Source organism: Hemitrygon akajei, chromosome 1, assembly GCF_048418815.1.
Source record: "Hemitrygon akajei chromosome 1, sHemAka1.3, whole genome shotgun sequence".
Taxonomy (NCBI): domain Eukaryota; kingdom Metazoa; phylum Chordata; class Chondrichthyes; order Myliobatiformes; family Dasyatidae; genus Hemitrygon; species Hemitrygon akajei.
In genome coordinates, this window is record NC_133124.1 from 175,507,480 (window position 1) to 175,527,874 (window position 20,395).

At 48.0% G+C, this 20,395-nt stretch overlaps 1 protein-coding gene across 1 annotated transcript in view; it reads right to left on the minus strand.

Annotated features, from left to right (window-relative positions):
- LOC140726691 (myelin-associated glycoprotein-like) overlaps positions 1–19,672 on the minus strand; it is a 31,787-nt gene extending 12,115 nt beyond the window's left edge. The window contains exons 1-4 of the mRNA XM_073043432.1: positions 19,592–19,672; positions 15,749–15,828; positions 9,000–9,365; positions 7,364–7,657 (exon numbers count right to left, since the gene is read on the minus strand). Of these exons, the coding sequence (XP_072899533.1) occupies positions 7,364–7,657; positions 9,000–9,365; positions 15,749–15,803 (715 nt within the window). The 5' untranslated portion in view covers positions 15,804–15,828; positions 19,592–19,672. The remainder of the gene's footprint in view (positions 1–7,363; positions 7,658–8,999; positions 9,366–15,748; positions 15,829–19,591) is intronic.
- Positions 19,673–20,395: the final 723 nt, after the last annotated feature.

Sequence of the window (20,395 nt, forward strand, 5' to 3'; positions counted from 1 at the left end):
ATCCTAAAAGGACGGGTTTAGAGACCTCCAGAAGGTTTTGGGAGTGTGGGCGCCATATTGACAGTGGACTAGAGCGGTTTCTTTCCTGCAAGGACCCGGTTTTTGAAGTTTTTGGTCCGTGTTTCTCGAGCGCTGAGCAGTGGCTGCAGCTGACGGATTGCCAAAGTTCGAGACTTTAACTTTGTCGGGAGCGGGAACGGATTAAATCCGTTTTGAAACAGCGGAAACCCCTCCCGTTTAGATTGCCGAGCCCAGGGCGATTGGGAAGACTTCGGAGCGGCCGGAGGAAGAGCGGACTGACCTGGGAGACACCTTCGTTTTTGCAGCAGCACGGATGGCGCTGAGGTTTTTCAACCAGACGGACATCCAGCCTATCCACGGATAACTCCCATCTCCCTCCCCTCTCTGAACTGTTTCTTTTTGAGAGATTATTTGCTGGGGTCTCGCTGTGTTTAGTCTCAGCGGTGCTGTCGAATTTCGGACTGAGTGGTGACCGTCATGGCAGGCTGCAGCTCCGAGATGTCGGGATCGCGCGGAGGATGCGGGCTCTGGAGTTACATCTCGCGGAGTGGGTCACCCTTTCAAATTAATAGCCCTGAAATGTACTGTACCGACTTCAGTCAGTAGGAATGACGCTTTAAAAGTCATGGCTAAGGCTGTTGGGGGTCGTGAATGCGTTGTTGCATCTGAGAAATGGAGCTGGAAGACCGTTTTCTATCTGCGGTCTGTGTTTCTGGTCCAGAGTTGGGGGTTAAAGGTGGGGAGGGTTTCCATAACGGTGGAGCCGGTGTTGGTCCCCGTGCAGATGGTTATAATTTCCAGCGTCCACTGTCGCTGATGTGGCCCTCCTCCCCGCCAGAGCTCTCTGGGTGAAGTGCGGTCAAATATAACTCAATGAGGGACGGCACCTCCGCGGGGATTTAACCACCTTTTCTCCTTTCCGCGCCGTCTGCTTATGCAGCTGAAGCGGGGTGGGGATGTCGAGGGCTGCTTTCAGGTACAATTTCAGGAGTAATGTTACACGATTCCATGGGTACCAGCCGCCCGCGATGCAAATAGTTTGGACATATTCGTAACCGCCAGACTGTTAACTCCATCACGAAGGCAGAAGCCGACGCCGCTAGGCCTTCCCCCGCTGCTCCCCTCTTTCTGTTCCTCCTGTCGACTCTCCTCCTCCCTTTTCCTCTTGCCCTGGCGATGGACGTTGGTGATGGCACGGCACGGTTGAAAATGAGGGGTGGGTTCAGGCAGGAATGCAGGGAAAAACACTAAACACCTCGAGGCTTCTACCCCTGCGAAGGGGCGGACGGTTCCTGTTAAACCCGACTTGGAGAGCCCCAAGGCATCTGAGTTCCAGTTACGGTCGGGAAAGGCGAAGTGGTGCCGGAGGCTGCGGACACATCCGAAATGGAGGTCAGCGTACCTCTGCACATCTGTGGTCTGAAGTAGACCAGGGGTCACACAAAGGGATGGATTTACCCTCCGGTTAAGGCCGGGTGCTCAGAGTATGTCTCCCCGGAGCTGGAGGATAGTCCGACCATCCAGGAGCCCGCAGCCGCGGCGGCATCTGCTGAGCGTGCGTCCTCCGGGCTCGTGAGCGGCGCCATAGCACTGGGCGCTGGCGGGGAACAAGCTCTGCCCCATGGTCGGGAGGTGAAGGGTGATGCTTTGGTAAAGCTGCAGTATCTGGAGGACGATGCTGACGGCCGCTACTGAGATTATTTCAGATGTCCCGGTAGGTTTAGAGCCCAGCGGCCCTCAGCATCGGTCATGCCGGCGGCCCAGTCCGCGGCGGGAGCCCCGCACAGAGAGGAGGTTTATGGCAGTTCGGAGATGCTCGTTTAAAAGGAGAGCTTCGCGGGCATCCTGTGTCATTCCGGCGTCCCAATCAGCGGCAGGAGCAGCGCAGAGAGGTGTAAATAAAAGTAGAGAAGGGACAAGCGGAGCGGCCATTGTTGAGAGTGGGCCAATGGTGAGAGTGCGAGTGACAGGCTTTGGCTCAAAGGAGGCTTCGGCTGGGAAGAGGCTTTGGCTCTGGGTAAGTTTCCGGGTAAGTTTCTGTTAAGTTTTCCCTTTTCTGCTGTGTGGGGTAATAAATGTAGATTAAATGACCGTTGTGTGTTTTCGTGCTGCATGTTGAAGTCATTCTCAGAGTTTCCCGGGGAACTACATCTGCATGAAGTCCATCCAGCTGCAGTTCAATGAAGAACATGTTGTGGATCTGGAGGAGCAGCTGGGGATGACCTTTGGCTTGTATGGGAGAGTGAGGAGATCATCAAGGAGTTACAGGGAGCGGGTCACCCCGATGTTGCAGGAAGAAGGGGTAGTTGGGTGACTGTCAGGAGACATGGACATGTGAAAAGTCAGTTAGTGCAGAGCATCCCTGTGGCCATTCCTCTCAATAATAAGTATACCATTTTGGATACTGTTGTGGGGGATGACCTTCCACAGGAATGACATGGAGACCAGGTTCACTGGCACTGAGCATGGGTCCATAGTGCAGAAGGGAAAGAGGGAGTAGAGGGGAGTGGTAGTGATTGGGGAATCAATAGTCAGGGGAACAGACAGGAGATTCTGTGGATGTGAACAGGACACCTGGATGGTTTGTTGCCTCCCAGGTGCCAGGGTCAGGGACATCTCGGTTCACATCCACAACATTTTGGAGGAGGGAGAGCAGCCAGATGTCTTGGTACATATTGGCACCAATGACATAGGAAGGAAAAGCAAAGAGGTCTGGAAGAGAGGATTTAGAGAGCGAGGCAAAAAGCTGAGAAGCTGGCCATCCAGGGTAGTAATTTCCGGATTGGACCTGTGCTACCTGCCGGTGAGGGTAAAAACAGGATAATTTGGCAGCTAGATGCATGGTTGAGAAGTTGATGCAGGGGGCAGGGTTTCAGGTTCTTGGATCATTGGTCTGGGGGAGATACGACCTGTAGAAAAGGAACCCGAGGGGGACTAATATTCTTGCAGGCAGGTTTGTTATAACTGTTGCAGAGGGTTTAAACTGATTTGGCAGGGGGGTGGGAACCAGAGAGAAGGGAGCCAGGATAGGACGGATGGCAAAAAAGCAAAGATATCATGCAGTCAGACTGTCAAGAAGGACAGGCAGATGCGAGGACAAAACTGCAGCCAGCAGAGTGAGTATCAGTGAATTAGGGATGCTGAATCAAAAAGAAGTAACAAATACAGTACTCAAGGTGTGATATCTCAATGGATGGAGTATAAAATATGAGGTGGATGATCTTTTTGCACTTCTACAGATTGTCAGGTATGATGGTGTGGCCATCAGTGAATCCTGGCTGAAGGATGGTTGTAGTTGGGAGCTGAATGTCCAAGGTTACATATTGTATTGGTGTGATAGGAAGGTAGGCAGAGGGGATGGTGTGACTCTGCTGATAAAGTATGGCATCAGATCATTAGAAAGATGTGACATCGGATCAGATCAGAAGATGGAGAATCCTTGTGGGTTGAGCAAAGAAACTGCAAGGGTAAAAGGACCCTGATGGCAGTTGCATTCAGGCCTCCAAACAGTAGCGGGCATGTGGACTACAGATTACAATGGGAAATAGAAACGGTGTGTCAAAAGGGAAACGTTATGATAGACATGGGAGATTTCACAAATGGGTAGATTGGGAAAATCAGGCTCGTAATAGATCCAAAGATCGTGAATGTGTTGAATGCCTACAAGATGGCTTTTTAAAGCAGTTTGTCATTGAGCGTACTAGGAGATTAGCTGGATTATACTGGATTGGGTGTTATGTAAATGAGGTGATTTGGAAGCTGAAGGTAAATGAACCCTTAGGATGGAATGCTCATAATTTGATTGAGCTCAACTTGAAATTTGATAGGGAGAACACAAAGTCTGACAGAACAGTATTTCAGTAAAGGAAATTACAGTGGTGTGAGAGACGAGTTGGCCAGAGTAAATTGGAAGGAGATGCTGGCACACATGACAGCAGAGCAGCAATGGCTTGAGTTTCTGGGAAAATGAGGAAGGTGCAGGATAGGTGTGTTCCAAAAACAAAGAAATACTCAAAAGGCAAAATGGTACAATCACAGCTGACAAGAGAAGTCAAAACTAATTTAAAAGCTAAAGAGGGGGCATACAACAAAGCAAAAATTAATGGGAAGATATAGGTTTTGGAAGCTTGTAAAAAAAAGTTACAGAAAGCAACTAAAATAATCAAAATTGGAAAATATGAAATATGAGAGCAAGCTAGCAAACAATATCAAAAGGATAGAAAAGGAATTTCCAAGTATATAAAAAATAGAGATGAGAATCGATATAAGACCATTAGTAAATGAGGCTGGAGAAATTATAATGGGACAAGGAGATGGCAGATGAACTAAATGAGTATTTTGCATCAGTCGTCACTGTGGAAGACACAAGTAGTGTGGCAGGTGTTGACGGGTGTGAGGGAAGGGAAGTGAATGCAGTTACTATTACAAGGGAGAAGGTGCTCAAAAAGCTGAAGTTACACAATTCACCCGGACCGGATGATCTGCACCCTAGGGTTCTGAAAGAGGTAGCAGTAGAGATTGTGGAGGCATTAGTTATAATCTTTCAAGAATCATTGGACTTTGGCATAAGACCATAAGACGTAGGAGGAGAATTAAGCCATTCAGCTCATCGAGTCTGTTCCACCATCCCATCATGGCTGATCCCAGGTCCCACTCACCTCCATACACCTGCCTTCTCTCTGTATCCTTTGATGCCTGCTCGATCAGGAAACAATCGACTTCCACCTTAAATATATGCACAGACCTAGCCACCACTGCAGCCTATGGCAGAGCATTCCCAGATTTACTACTCCCTGGCTAAAAAAACATTCCTGCTACCTCTCTTCTAAAGGGTCTTCTCTCAAATTTGAGGCTGTGTTCTCTAGATCTGGATACCCCCAGAGTAGGAATCATCCTCTCCTATGATCATCCCCCCATCTACTCATTTTAAAATTCAGCCTGACTAGTGTCTTATAAAGGCTCAGTATCATCTCCTTGATTTTTATTTTCTTCCCCTTGAAATAAATGCCAACTTTGCATTTGCGTTCTTTACCACAGACTCAACCTGTAAATTCACCTTCTTGGAGTCTTGCATGAGGACTCCTAAGTCAATCTGCACCTCTGATGTTTGAACTTCCCCATTTACATGATAGTCCACACTGTTGTACCTTTTACCAAAATACATTATCATACATTTCCCATCACTGTATTCAATCTGTCACATTTTTGCCCATTTTTCCAAAAGTCCTGCTGCAATCTCATTGCTTCCTCAGCACTACCTATCTCCACCTATCTTTGTATCATCCACAAATCCATCAATTCCATGATCTGAATCATGGACGAACAACATGCAAAGCAGCGGTCGCAATACTGACCCTGGAACACCACTAGTCACCGGCAGCCAAGCAGAAAAGGCCCCTTTTATTCCCACTCACTGCCCCCTGCCTGACAGCCATTCTGCTCTCTGTGCCGGTATCTTTCCTGTGATGCCATTTATCTTGTTAAGCAGCCTCATGTGTGACACCTTATCAAATATCTCCTGAAAATCCAAGTAAATTACACCCACTGCCTCTCCTTTGACCACTCTGCTTGCTTCTTCCTCAAAGAACTCTAACAGATTTGTCAGGTAAGATTTCCAATTAGAGAAACTGTGCTGACTTTGACTTATTTTATCATTAGGCTCCAAGTACCTCGAAGCCTCATTCGTAATAAAGGACTCCAACGCTTTCCTGACACTGAGGTTAGGCTAACTGGCCTATAATTTTCTTTCTTTTACTTTCCTGCCTTAAAGAGTGGAGTGACATTTGCAATCTTCCTGCCCTCCGGAACCACACCAGAATCAAGGGATGGTTCCAGACGACTAGAAAATTGCAAATGAGGGAGGCAGCAGAAAGGAAATTATAGAGCAGATAGCCTGACCTCAGTGGTTGGGAAGATGCTGGAGTCAATTGTTAAAGGACGAGATTATGGAGTACTTGGTGACAGAGGACAAGATAGGCTAAAGTCAGCATGGTTTCTTTAAGGGAAAATCTTACCTGGCGAACCTGTTGGAATTCTTTGAGGAGATGACAGTCGGATAGATAAAGGGGAATCAGTGGATGTTGTACATTTTGATTTTCAGAAGGAATTTGACAAGATGACACACATGAGGCTGCTTAATAAGTTAAGAGCCCACGGTTAGAGTATTGGCTGATTAGTAGGAGGCAGCGAGTGGGAATGAAAGGATCTGGTTGACTGGCAGTGACTCATGGTGTTCTGCAGGGGTCAGTGTTGGGACCACTTATTTTTATGCTATTGAAATGATGGCTTTGTTGCCAAGTTTGCACAGGATATGAATATTGTTGGAAGGGCAGGTAGTGTTGAGGAAACAGGAAGGCTACAGAAGGATTGCAGATCAGAAAAATAGGCAAGAAAGTGGCACATGAAATACAATATTGCAAAGTGCATGGACATGCAATTTGGTAAAAAAAATAAATTTGCAGACCATTTTCTAAATGGGGAGAAATTCCAAGAATCTGAGATGTCCTTGTGCAGAACACCCTAAAGGTTAACTTGCAGGTTGAGTGGGTGGTGAGGAAGGCAAATGCATTGTTAGCATTCATTTCAAGGGGTCTAGAATGTAAGAGCAGGGTTGTGATGCTGAGGCTTTAAAAGGCACTGGTGAGGCTTCACCTTGAGCATTGTGAACAGTTTTGGGCTCCTTATCTAAGAAAAGATGTGCTGGCTTTGGAGACGGTTCAGATGAGGTTCAGATGGATGATTCTGGGAATGAAAGGGTTATTATATCAGCAATGTTTGAAGTCTCTGGGCCTGTGCTTGCTGGAATTTAGAAGGACGAAGGTGTACCTCTTTGAAATCTTTTGAACGTTGAAAGCTCTAGACAGAGTAGATGTGGAAAGGATGTTTCCCATGGTGGGAGAGTCTAGCAGAAGAGGACACAGCCTCAGGATAGAGGAGTGACAATTTAAAACAAAGAGGCGAAGACATTTCTTTAGCCAGAGGTTTGTGAGTTTCAGGAATTTGTTACCACAGGCCACTGTGGAAGCCAGGTCATTGGGTTTATTTAAAGCAGAGATTGATAGGTTCTTGATTGGCCATGGCATCAAAGGTTATGGGGAAGAGGCCGGGGAGTGGGGCTGAAGAGGGGAAAAATGGATCAGCCATGACTGAATGGTGGAGCAGATTCGATGGACCAAATAGCCTAATTCTGCTCCTATGTCTTATGGTCTTTTTATGGATATTCAGGGCAACATTTGTCAATAAATATATAATTTAATTATCCTCATACTAAAATTTGCAGACTATTTCTGTGTACTCTCCAGAGTATTGCTGTACCTGTCTGATAACTGACCCCCATACTTACACTGCACAGTTAGTGAGAGGGTCTGCTCCGATGAAACAGATGGGTATCTGACACTGCAGGTGAGATTTTGCCCGTGGTGTTTGAGCGCTGGGGTCATGGTCAGGACAGAAGTATATGTCAGATTGTTGTGCCACCGAGTTACACTGCTTGAGACTGATGGTGGTACATCCGTGGGGGTGACCCAGGTTAAGGTGGGTGAGGTTCCATCACACGTGGTGTTGAAGATGCAGGTCATGTTCACAGCCTTTCCTTCAACAATTTCAGCAGCGAATATCGTGGGTTTATCTGTGAAATCTAACAGAGAAATGGATCCTTTTAGTTCAATATCACCAGATGCATCAGTTCAGATAGAAATCCCAGCCCCACAACAGGAAAGGTGTTTACAGGATGATCCCTGAACAATGAGGGTAGAGTGTGAGGGAAAGTTGAACAGTGTGGGGTTCATTACTGTTCTGAAAGGTGTTGAGAGGGGAAATGGGAATCAGAGTCCTCCACTGAGAGCCTCAATATCAGTCACTGATACATCCAGTGGGGTGCATCCTTCCCCAAACAGTGAGACATGGGCCAAGTGGACTTGGTCATGGGGGAGATGAGTTCAAAAAGTTCAAAGTAAATTTATTAGCAAACTATATATACAAGTTTTTGTGATATACTCTACTACCTTGAGATTCATTTTCTTGCAGGCATTTACAGGAAAAAAGAAATCAAATAGAATTTACAAAAATCTACACAAGCTGACAAAGACTGACAACAAAAAGACAAATTGCAAATTCAAAACTAACAGTACTGTCAACATGAGTTGTGAAGAGTCCTTGAAAGTGTGTCTGTGGGTGAGAGAATCAGTTTGTGTTGTTTGAGGTTATCCATACCATTTCAGGAGACTGGTATTTGAAGGGGAATAACTGTTCCTAAACTGGGTGGTGTGGGATACAAGGCTTCTTGTACTGGTTAGGCACAGGAGTACATTCAGCCAGAGACTCATTCCACCGAGATGTAACACTGAGCATCATAGGAAGTCATTCCTACCTGTGGCCATCAAACTTCACAACTCCTCCCTCGGAGTGTCAGACACCCTGAGCCAATAGGCTGGTCCTGGACTTATTTCCACTTGGCATGATCAACTTATTATTATTTAATTATTTATGGTTTAATATTGCTATATTTGTTCATTATTCTTGGTGGTGTGGCTGTAACGAAACCCAATTTCCCTTGGGATCAGTAAAATATGTCTGTCTGTACGTCCTGCCTGATGTTAGTAGTGAGATCAGGGCACGGCCTGGACGATGGAAGTGAAGGCTGTGTGATGGTTGGGATCAAGATGGAGAAGGAGTGGAGGGTCAGTGGGAAGATGATCATTGCCTCATGCAGAGAGACCTATTCAGCAAGAAACTGAACTTAACTCTGAGAATCTCTCGTGTCCGTCAGTGGTACTTCAATATGATTAGCAACATAGATTGGCTTTCATAACATAGTTATGGTAGATAAGCTGAAAGTACAGAGGCTGCTTTGCAAATGAATTGGAAGTTTCCTGAAAATCAGGAGTAGTGAGGATGTAAATATGGACCCAGTACAAGTTTATGTTATTCCCCACTGACTGCTGAATGTCTGCTGTTGAGTGACCACACAGAACACTTACCAGAAACACGGAGCCACGTGACAGGGAGATAGTTGTAATGATTACTTCCGACAAATTCAATCCTGAAAAAGTACCACCCTTCATCATTCTGACTGATGCTGTCTATAACCAGGGAACAGTCATTGTCTTTCAAGTTTCCAGACAGACGGGTCCGAGACTGAAACTTCTGCATCTCCCGACTGTGATCGCTGGAGTGAAACACTATAGGTCCAGAGTTTGAATTGTCACTGTTATACCAGATACCAGTCCAGGACGACTTATTAACACTTGACGGATAACGGTAGTGGCATGGAATCCGGGCACACAAGCCTCTCTGTGCTGTCACATGTGATGGTGTGTCAGCTCTCCACTCCTTCGACACTGTGGCTGAGGAGAGAATGAACAATGTTTGGTAATGGACAACTTGTGAACACATCGGACTCGATATCCATCCCCTGTATCACCCCTGCACTGTGGGCATAGTGTGTACCGAGTGTGGGAGACACAAGGAAACCCACCAGGCCTCCTCACGGATGGAGGGGATGTGGTAGTCATGGTGGGGGGTGGGGTGGAGCAGGTTCATTCTCTGTTGGCTCATTGGCCTCAGGACCAATGAAGTTGGTCTAACACTGTCAGGAAGAATCAACGACGGGGTGTCGTCTAACATGCAGGAAGAAATGGAGTGGCCAAAACTGGTTTCCTCTCCTCTACTCAGAATCACTTCCTGTTTGCTCTTCAACATGTCACTGTCTCTGCTCCTTCCGTCCATCTACTACATTGGATCTATCAGATCTTATGGATCTAGGAATGATTGTGGATCATTATTATCTAAGTGAAGGATGCCAACATGCTTGTGATCGAGTACACAGACTGGAACAGAGTTCCGTGCTTATGGTTCCCACACTAACAGTGCAGCTTTCTCACAACCTGTCCCATTCAACAATACAGCAATCCCACACACTGTCCTGCTCGTACTGCAGCCCAGTTAATGTGTATCATCACTGTATATCACACTATGGTGATTTGAATTTTCTGGAACATAAGAAGCTGGACTTAGCATAATACATCACAGGAACCTCCCTCCCAACCATCGGAAGTCTCCACAACAGGCGCTACCCCAAGAAGGCAATGTCCATCGTCCAACATCCCCACAGTCCACACCATGCCATGTTCTCACAGCTCCCATCAGACTGGATCAATGACAGATGAAGACTCCGCCACCCCAGGATCCAGAATCCCTCCCAGAGACAGGTCCTGAGGCGGGACAGGGCAGGTCTCCCACTCACTACCACCTCCCAGTTCCGTATAATCCGATCTCAGAGCAGACACCTCACTGATCTTCCTGGAATTCGATTAGAGGTCACGAGACGTCCAGGACATGTTCACCTCTACACACTTGTCACCCTCCCCAGAAGCAGCATTATCAGAGTTCCCTCCCTCCTCGCCTGTTGAGACTCCCTCCTTCTGAATAACTGCACGGGATGGTGATCCAGGGCTACTCCGGTTCCCCTCATACACCAGGACCGGACTCCCTCAGCAGGGCACGGCCTCGATTGAGGCAACAGTTTGAGAGACTAACCCCACCGGTGACTCTCCACTCACAGGCGATCCCTGTTCTCCAGGGCTTTCCTCCTCCCCAGAGGATGGGTGCTCTGGACACACAGTCTCAACCGAAGGCAATTCTGCCACCTCACACGCTGTGGTGAACTACATATACCTGTCTGGACTGCTCCTGTGGCTCCTCCCACAGACCCCTGTATAAAGGCGATTGAGGCCTGAGCCCGGCCTCATTCTCCAGGATGTAGTGTTCATTCTTCCAGTCAATAAAAGCCGATAGCTCGTTTCTTACGTCTCAGAGTGAGTTATTGATGGTGCATCACACGCTCCCTCTAAAATGGCGCCGCGCACCAGCCTGGACTTTGCATGCTGAGGAGAAGCCACCCAGCCAGAGGCCCTTGTGTGACAGGGCTTTCCTCCAGCTCTGGGGAGACATACTCTGAGCATACGGCCTTAACCGAAGGTAAATCCTTCCCCTGGATTGCAGACTCAGAGACACATCTCTCCGTATCTTTAGACCACATGGGTGCTGTGGCACGCTGACCTCCATATCGGAGGCTCCCTCAGACTCGGGCACCACTTTCCGTACCCGGCTTCCCCAGGCCTTTGCTGAATCTCAGACACCACAGGGCCCTTCGGGTCGGGTTCAGGAGTAACCTCCTGCCCCTCTCCTCCGGGGGAGAGGCCTCGAGATGGTTTCTTTTTCTTCTTCACCTTCCTCTCCATCTCCTGCATCACCCACATCCCCAAATATCACCACCACTGGTGGTAGTGGGGAGGAGCGACTAGAGGAGGAACAGCAGGGGTAGGGCAGCTCAGGAAGGCTCAGCAGTGTTGCCCTGTGTCTCTGGTGAAGTTAGCAGCCTTCGAGTATCTTTGAACTCTTTATAAGCACTTCGTTGTGGTACTATAATAATGCCCCTCAAATTGCACCTGAAAGCCCCCATCTGCATCCCCACCCCGTTCCAGTTGCATCAGCAAGCGGCGCTGAAATGAGAAAAGGTGATCAAACCCCTGCAGAGGTGTCCTGTACCACACTGGGGTTGTATTTGACCGCACCAAGAGAGCACAACTGGGGAGGAGGGTCGTACCAGTGATACAGGGGGTGGGTGTCGGAAAGAATAACCAACTTCACAAGTAGCAGCATCGGCGCCTCTGTCAGGAAAAGCCTACTAACGGCCAGGAACACATCTCTCCCAGATTAAAGATAGAATATGATATTCCTGTTCAATTTTGTAGACCAACAAGACGATCTCGACAACCAACAGTCTCAGCCGTGGCTTTTAAAGCTCCATTCCTACTGACTGAAGTTGGTACAGCACCTTTCATAGCGTTTTCAAAGTCAATAATTCGAATGGGTGACTTTTTGCTGGCTGTAACTCCAGAAGCCACAGCCTCCACACACGACTGATTGGTCAGGGCATCAAAGGTTATGGCGAGAAGGCAGGTGTATGGGGTAGATTGGGATCCGGGATCAGCCATGATGGAATGGTGGGGCGGACTTGGATGCCGACATCTTAGAGCTGCAGCCCGCCATGATGATCATGCCACAGCTGGGATCCTGCACAGCTATGCAACCAGGGAGCACCAGCAAATAGTCCTTCAAAAACAACAGGTCAAAGAGAGGAGGGAAAATGGGAGTTATCTGTGGACAGGCAGGGATATCCTTGTGGGGAAATAAAAACTTCAGCGCTGTCCGTGGCACTGAGAAAACCAAAATCTAAAGTCCTCTTCACTCAGTCGCCCTGGGCTAGGCACTCCAAACAGGAGGGGTTTTTCCCTACTACAAGACGGAATAAATCCATCTCCGCTGCCGACAAAGTTTAAGAAACGAACGTTCACAATCTGTCAGCTGCAGAAACGACTCAGCGTTCGACACACAGACCAAAAACTACACAAACAGAATCGTTCCGGGTGACTCCATTCTCACAAAACCTGCTGGTGGTTCTGAACCTGTTCTATCGGATAGTTCAGAAATTTTCCAGCTTTAGGACAGAGAGCTCGGGAAGTGTGACCCTCACTCTGTACCACCCGACCGGCAGTGTGACTCTCACTCAGTACCACCCGTCCGGCAGTGTGACCCTCACTCTGTACCACCCGACCGGCAGTGTGACCCTCACTCTGTACCACCCGTCCGGCAGTGTGACCCTCCCTCAGTACCACCCGTCCGGCAGTTGTGACTCTCCCTCAGTACCACCCGACCGGCAGTGTGACCCTCACTCAGTACCACCCGACCGGTAGTGTGACCCGCACTCAGTACCACCCATCCGGCAGTGTGACCCTCCCTCAGTACCACCCGACCGGCAGTGCGACCCTCACTCAGTACCACCCGTCCGGCAGTGTGACTCTCACTCAGTACCATCCGTCCGGCAGTGTGACCCTCCCTCAGTACCACCCGTCCGGCAGTGTGACTCTCACTCAGTACCACCCGACCGGCAGTGTGACTCTCACTCAGTACCACCCGTCCGGCAGTGTGACCCTCACTCAGTACCACCCGTCCGGCAGTGTGACTCTCACTCAGTACCATCCGTCCGGCAGTGTGACCCTCCCTCAGTACCACCCATCCGGCAGTGTGACCCTCACTCAGTACCACCCATCCGGCAGTGTGACCCTCCCTCAGTACCACCCGTCCGGCAGTGTGACTCTCACCCAGTACCACCCATCCGGCAGTGTGACCCTCACTCAGTACCACCCATCCAGCAGTGTGACCCTCACTCAGTACCACCCGTCCGGCAGTGTGACCCTCACTCTGTACCACCCGACCGGCAGTGTGACCCTCCCTCAGTACCACCCGTCCGGCAGTGTGACCCTCACTCAGTAGCACCCATCCGGCAGTGTGACCCTCCCTCAGTACCACCCGTCCGGCAGTGTGACCCTCACTCAGTACCACCCGTCCGGCAGTGTGACTCTCACTCTGTACCACCCGACCGGCAGTGTGACTCTCACTCAGTACCACCCATCCGGCAGTGTGACCCTCACTCTGTACCACCCGACCGGCAGTGTGACCCTCACTCAGTACCACCCGTCCGGCAGTGTGACCCTCACTCTGTACCACCCGTCCGGCAGTGTGACTCTCACTCTGTACCACCCGACCGGCAGTGTGACTCTCACTCAGTACCACCCATCCGGCAGTGTGACCCTCACTCTGTACCACCCGACCGGCAGTGTGACCCTCACTCAGTACCACCCGTCCGGCAGTGTGACCCTCACTCTGTACCACCCGTCCGGCAGTGTGACTCTCACTCAGTACCACCCGACCGGCAGTGTGACCCTCCCTCAGTACCACCCGACCGGCAGTGTGACTCTCCCTCAGTACCACCCGACCGGCAGTGTGACCCTCCCTCAGTACCACCCGACCGGCAGTGTGACTCTCACTCAGTACCACCCGTCCGGCAGTGTGACCCTCACTCTGTACCACCCGTCCGGCAGTGTGACTCTCACTCAGTACCACCCGTCCGGCAGTGTGACCCTCACTCTGTACCACCCGTCCGGCAGTGTGACTCTCACTCAGTACCACCCGACCGGCAGTGTGACTCTCACTCAGTACCACCCGTCCGGCAGTGTGACCCTCACTCAGTACCATCCGTCCGGCAGTTTGACCCTCACTCAGTACCACCCGTCCGGCAGTGTGACCCTCACTCAGTACCATCCGTCCGGCAGTTTGACCCTCACTCAGTACCACCCATCCGGCAGTGTGACCCTCACTCTGTACCATCTGTCCGGCAGTGTGACCAATGCATAGTTGGGCAATGCAAATACCGGGACAGATTAAAAAGGTCACGGTCTCGGAGTTGGAGACAAGGATCAGCTCGATGCTCTGAGTCATATCTCAAGACTGTATATATTCTACATACTCCGATAATAAATGTACTTTGAACTTTGAACTATGGGAGCTAATTGCTGATGTGTGATATCGACAACCTAACCAGCCGAGTTCTGAGAACTGCCCAACACCCGTGGTTTCACACATTTCCACCGTCAGCAAGACTGAACCAACACTGTTGAGTTGTCACTGACTATTCTTATCGAGCCAGTGATGTCTCTGTGAAGCTGTTCACCAATCAGCCGGGCTCTCGCCCCACTGCCCCACACGTTCCATCCCTAAATGATCCAATTCCCACCGGTTAATCTTGTTAAAGCTGTTTCCACTTCCCTGATGAGAGACTGAGTAACGGAAAGAGGTTGAACTGGTTGGGACATTCTTCATCGGAGTGTATCATACAGGGTGATCACATTGAGGTGTATAAAATCATAACGGACATCGACAGGGTACAAGTTCACAGTCTTTTTCCCAGAGTTGGGAAATCAAGACCACAGAGGCACAGGTTTAAAGTGATGGGCGGAGTGGGGGGGGGGGGGGGCGTAGATTCAATAGGATCTCGAGGAGAAGAAATTGCTCCTAGAAAGTGAACAATCTAGAAGACCATAAAACCATAAAACATAGAAGTAGAATGAGGCCATTCAGCCCATCGAGTTTGTCTACCATTCTCTCATGACTGATTTATTATCCTTCACAATCCCATTCTCCAGCCTACTCCTTGTAACCTTTGATGTCCTTACTAATCAAAAACCTATCAAACTCTGTTTTAAATACACCTAATGAATGCACTTACACAGCTGTCTGTGGCAAATAGTTCTACTGATTCACCACACTCTGGCTAAACAATTTCCCACTCTTCTCTATTCTAAAGGGATGATTCTGTTCAGAGATTGTGCTCTCTGGTCCAAGATTCTGCCATTATACGAAATGTCTTCTGTATGTCCACTCTATGAGGAACAAGGTGCCAGAGGAAGTTGTTGAGGCAGGTAGATTAACAACATATGGACAGTAACATGGAGAGAAGAGGTTTTGAAGAATATGGGGCAGAGGTGGCCAAATGTCTAGTTGAAGGGTCTCAGCCCAAAATGTTTATTCCCCTCCAGAGATGCTTGCTGACCTGCTGAGTTCCTTCAGCATTTTGTGTGTGTTGCTCAAGATTTCCAGCACCTGCAGAATCTCTTGTGTTTGTGAATAATTCAGATGGGAATCTTGGTCAGCAGGTACAATTTGGGCTGAAGGGCCTGTTTATGTGTTGTACGACTCTGGCTCTTTCAGCTAACCAGCCCGACACACAGCCCAGCCCCCTACTCAGCTCTGAGTACCCTGGTTAGTGTCACACCAGCCAGACTAGAGGAAAATCAGGGATTTGCTGCCCGAGCTGCTGCTGATTTACCTTGAAGAAGTGGCAGGAGGAAGTACACCTTTCCGATTGTTCTCAGATCCAGCATATTCTGTCAGTTTTCCACCCTTAGACTAAAAAAGAAAGTAGTTACAATGAATCTCCAGCAAACTGCCATGGTTCCAACATCAGTGAGAAAGACAAGAAGATTCCCAGACTGTTCCACGCTATTCCCATTAGTAATCGCACACACTTCTAATTCATTCCTTTTTAATGTTGTACTGGGTATTTTAAAGGAAGCTTTGAAAACAAGGACATGTGAAAGAGGAACTGGGCCCCTGTGAACCAGAAGGGAACAGGAAACTGACACAAAGTGGTGAAGGAGGTGTTTGGCACATTGGACGTATTGGTCAGGACAGTGAGAACTAAAGTTAGAACATTATCTTAAAACTGTTCAACGTGTTGGTAGATGGCACTTGGAGCATTTTGTGCTGTTCTGGTCACCCAGCTACAGGAAGGATGTCATTAAGCTGAAGAGAAAGATCCATGAGGATATCACCAGGATCAGAGGGTTTGAGTTATAAGGAGAGGCTGAACTGGCTGTGACAATTTTCCCTGTGTTACGTACCCGTGACATGTGACAGTGGTGTACTTGTCACGTGACTGGTGTTGAAGCTATACTGGACTTGAGGTAATGGTCTTGTGATGGTGGAATGACGTCATTTTCCTGCCAGTAGAGGTCATGTGACAGGTTTTTTTTACAGGGTATAAAAGGAGGACCCCTCCCTGTGAGGAGGGGCAGTTCATGGCTGGATTTGCCATGTTGACTTCATGCCACTGCGTGATTTAATGTTATGACGCAGTGTAGTTGAAAGATGAAGTTTTATCTAATGCCTAAAGTTTAAAAGGTCATTGCCAGCAGTTTCTTTATAATACTGCTAGTTGAGAATCAGTGGAGAGTGAAGATCGGAGTTCAGGAGTTAAAAGTTCGAGGAAAGTCGATTTCGACGGTGAAACGGGTTCGACCTTGTTTGACCCTCATTCGGAAGGAATTCGTTGACTGTCTCTGTGTTAATCCCTGTGAATAGCAGAAAGGATTGGGAACAGTTTTGTAAAGGAAAGGTCAGTGCCTTTAAGCCGTTTCATTCTTCATCTTTCTAAATTCTTTGTGGGAAAAGTTCGATTTGGATCGCAACGACATGACGTGAAAGAGAATTTAAATCATCTTAAAAAGGTCTCTCCCTTAAATGGACTGTAAGCATTTCGAACTTTTGCAATACTACTTTGAAGAACTGTTTAAGCTTCATTGCTTTAAGAACTGTTTAAGCTGCCGCACAGCAGCTGATTTCCGGTTACGTTAGTGATTTGTTTACTTTTGGGGGGGTTTGTTGTTAGTGTTTAATAAACGTGTTACTTGTTATAAAAACCCCTGCCTCACTCATATATTTATTGTTGCTTGAATCCCTAACACCTGAAAGGGAAGATGTTATTAATGATCATCAACCATGAGGGGAAAGATTGCATACTTAACATTGGATCTTGGTCCAAGCTTTAATTGGGAAGGTTGCAGAACTGATACTGAGGTATTCTATTGTCATTTCAACAACATTCATTGTACTGTCCCTCTGACAGTGTGACTCTCTCTCAGAACTTCCCCTATCAGTCTGTGACACTCCCTCAGTACTGTCCCTCTGACAGTGTGACACTCCCTCATTACTGTCCCTCTGACAGTGTGACACTTCCTCATTTTCATCACTTGAAACATGTTCCCTGTTCCCTGTCACTGTTCTTTCGAAGTACAAAGCTCATTACATGGAGAGAGTGTAGGGTAGATTTAGGAGGAAGTTGCTCTGACTCGAGGGACTGAGTTATGCAGAATGGTTAAGCATATTGGGATTTATTCTTTGGAGCCAAGGAGAATGTGATGTGTCCTCTCGAGGTACATAAAAATATGAGTGGCAGAGATAGGATGAGAAAACTCAATCTTTTACAGGGCTGCTGAATTAAGAACCAGAAGGCTCCTGTTTCAGGTAGAACTGGAGAGATTTAATGGAACCTGAAGAGACAACTTTTTTATTCAGTCGGTGCTCTGTACCTGGAACAAGCTACCAGAGAAAGTTCATGAGGCAGTACAATTACATTTAAAATGCAGGTAGACAGATACATGGATCAGAAAGTGTTAAAAGGATATTGGGAAACTGCTAGCAAATGGGACTGGCTTAGTTGGCATACATTGGATGGGCTGAAGGACCTGTTCCTGTGCTGTTTGACTCGACCATCGTTCGACAGTGTGACCCTCTTTTGACACTGAAACTGCGATGGTTTGTCTGATGTGCGACACAGTCCACTGAGGTACGGTGGCATCGTGGTTAGCACAACACTTTACAGTACCAGTGACCAGGGTTCCATTCCCACTGCTCTCTGTAAGAAGTTTGTACATTCTGTGTGGCTTCCTCATACATCCAAAGACACACTGATTGCCAGGTTAATTGGTTTACTTCTGCTCCAATATCTTGTGGTCTTAAATTCACCCTAACAAGTGATACATTTTGGAAAGTGAATGTCTACAATAAATGGTAGGGCACCAAGGAAAGTTGACAAGTGGAGAAAATGCTAGAGGAACTCAGTGAATCACACAGGATCTCTGACTCATTGAGGTCCTTTGCTAAATTATACGTGTCACTCAACATTCCCGGCATCTGCAGAATGGCTTGTGGTTATAAGCAGAGACACTGAGTCCATTGTTGTCTGACAGTAGTAACACAGGTGGATGGGATGGTGAAAGAGGAGACAGTATACTTCCCTTCATGGGTCAGTGCGCACAGTAGCAGAGTCGGGATGATATGTTGCAATGTTACAAGCCTCCGGTCAGACTGCACTCGGAGAACTGTGCAGTTACGGCCATCACACTATACAGAGGAAGTTATTGTGCTGGAGAAACTCAGTGGAGATTCACCAGAATGCCTCCTCCTGGATTGCAGGAGATCAATTTGCTTTCTCTTTCTCACTTTCTTTCTCGCTCTTCCTCCCCCTCTCTTTCTCACCCCCTCTCTCTTTCTCACCCCTCTCTCTCTTTCTCACCCCCTCTCTCTCTTTTTCTCTCCCCTCTCTCTCTTTCTCATCCCCCTCTCTCTCAGCCCTCTCTCTTACTCTCTCTGTCTCTCTCACATCCTCTCTCTCACCCACACCTGTCTCTCTCTCTCACGCTCACCCTTTCCCTCTCTACCCCTCTCTCCCTCTCTATTCCACTCTTTCCCCCTCCCTCTCCCTTTCCCCCTCCCTTCCTCTCACACTCTGTTTCTCTGGAGTGAAGGAGGACAAGGGGTGACCTGATAGGAATAGAATGCTAGGAGAGGCACAGAGAGGGTTGATCACTAGAATGTATTTTTGTCATGGTGAGGTGTCAGCAACAAGAGGATGCAGGGCGAAGGTGCCAATGAGGGGTTTCAAAGGGGGTCTGAGAGGAAATTCTGCCTTTTCTTTTTTTTAATGCATTGCCAGAGATGCTCCAGGCAGATACATTCAGTATGTTTAAGAGGCATTGGAACAGACACGAGAATGGGCAGGAGCAGAAGGATACAGACCTAAAGTGGGCAAAAAGGCAGACGAGACAGCAGGAGTGTGGAGGGCTGGAGAGCCCATTGCTGTCCTGGATAAAGCCGGGAACTGAGAACCACAACCAAGTCCACCAATGATCGGACTCTGTACAGCATCCCACCGCCATTAAACAGGACGTAGAACCCCAAAAATTGCATCAATGATCAGACCCTGTACAAGTTCTCACCACCATTAAACAGGACATAGAACCCCAAAATTTTCATCAATGATCAGACTCTATACAACATCAAACATTCACCAGTTCTTGCCAGAGTTGGCTACAAGCATGGAATTACATACCCAGGATCAGTCCACTGCTCGTCTCCAGAGTTAATCAGACAGACACTTCAGGGGTCACTGCCCTCTCCTGCAGCAGCTGCACTGTGTGGATAAAATTGTTGAAGAGAACACTTAAATCAGGAAAGGGAAACAAAATGAGGAAGTATTCACAAATGATTAACCCATTCAATCCAACAGTAACATTATTTTTGCTTAACTGAGGGACTGATGCACTGTGGGATAGGACTCTCAGGCAGAGCCCTCCCTCTCTCTGTAACTCCACTCTGGACCACACACCCCTCCCTGTCTCTGCAACCCGACCCCCTCTGGACCAGTTGTCTCATCCAAATTTCAGAGTCTCTTGATCAATAAATAGGGATGATGAGGGGAATCCAGCTGATAGTTTTGAAAAGACAAGTGATGCGAGACCACGTCAGGATTGAAGGTGCAGCCCAGATAGGTTAATTGGCCATTTTAAACCATTCCGACTGAACAGCTATTCAGTACAGTCTGAGAGGAACTGACGGGAATTTACAAGTAGATTGTGGGTGTTGTGATCACCCCATAAACTGTCAGATTTAGACTGGTTGGACCAAATGTCTCCAATGTCCTCAGAAGATACAGAATTGTACACAGACTGGACTGAGAGTTTGTTGAGCAACAGGAAAGAATTAAATCTGAAAATGTTATCTTTCAGAATGAATGGAAGTACAGAGTGGATCAGATCACTGAACTGTTCCCACAACCGATAGACTCACTTTCAAGGACTTTTCATCTCATGTTCTCGATATTTATTGTTTTTCTCTCTTTTCTATTTGCACAGTT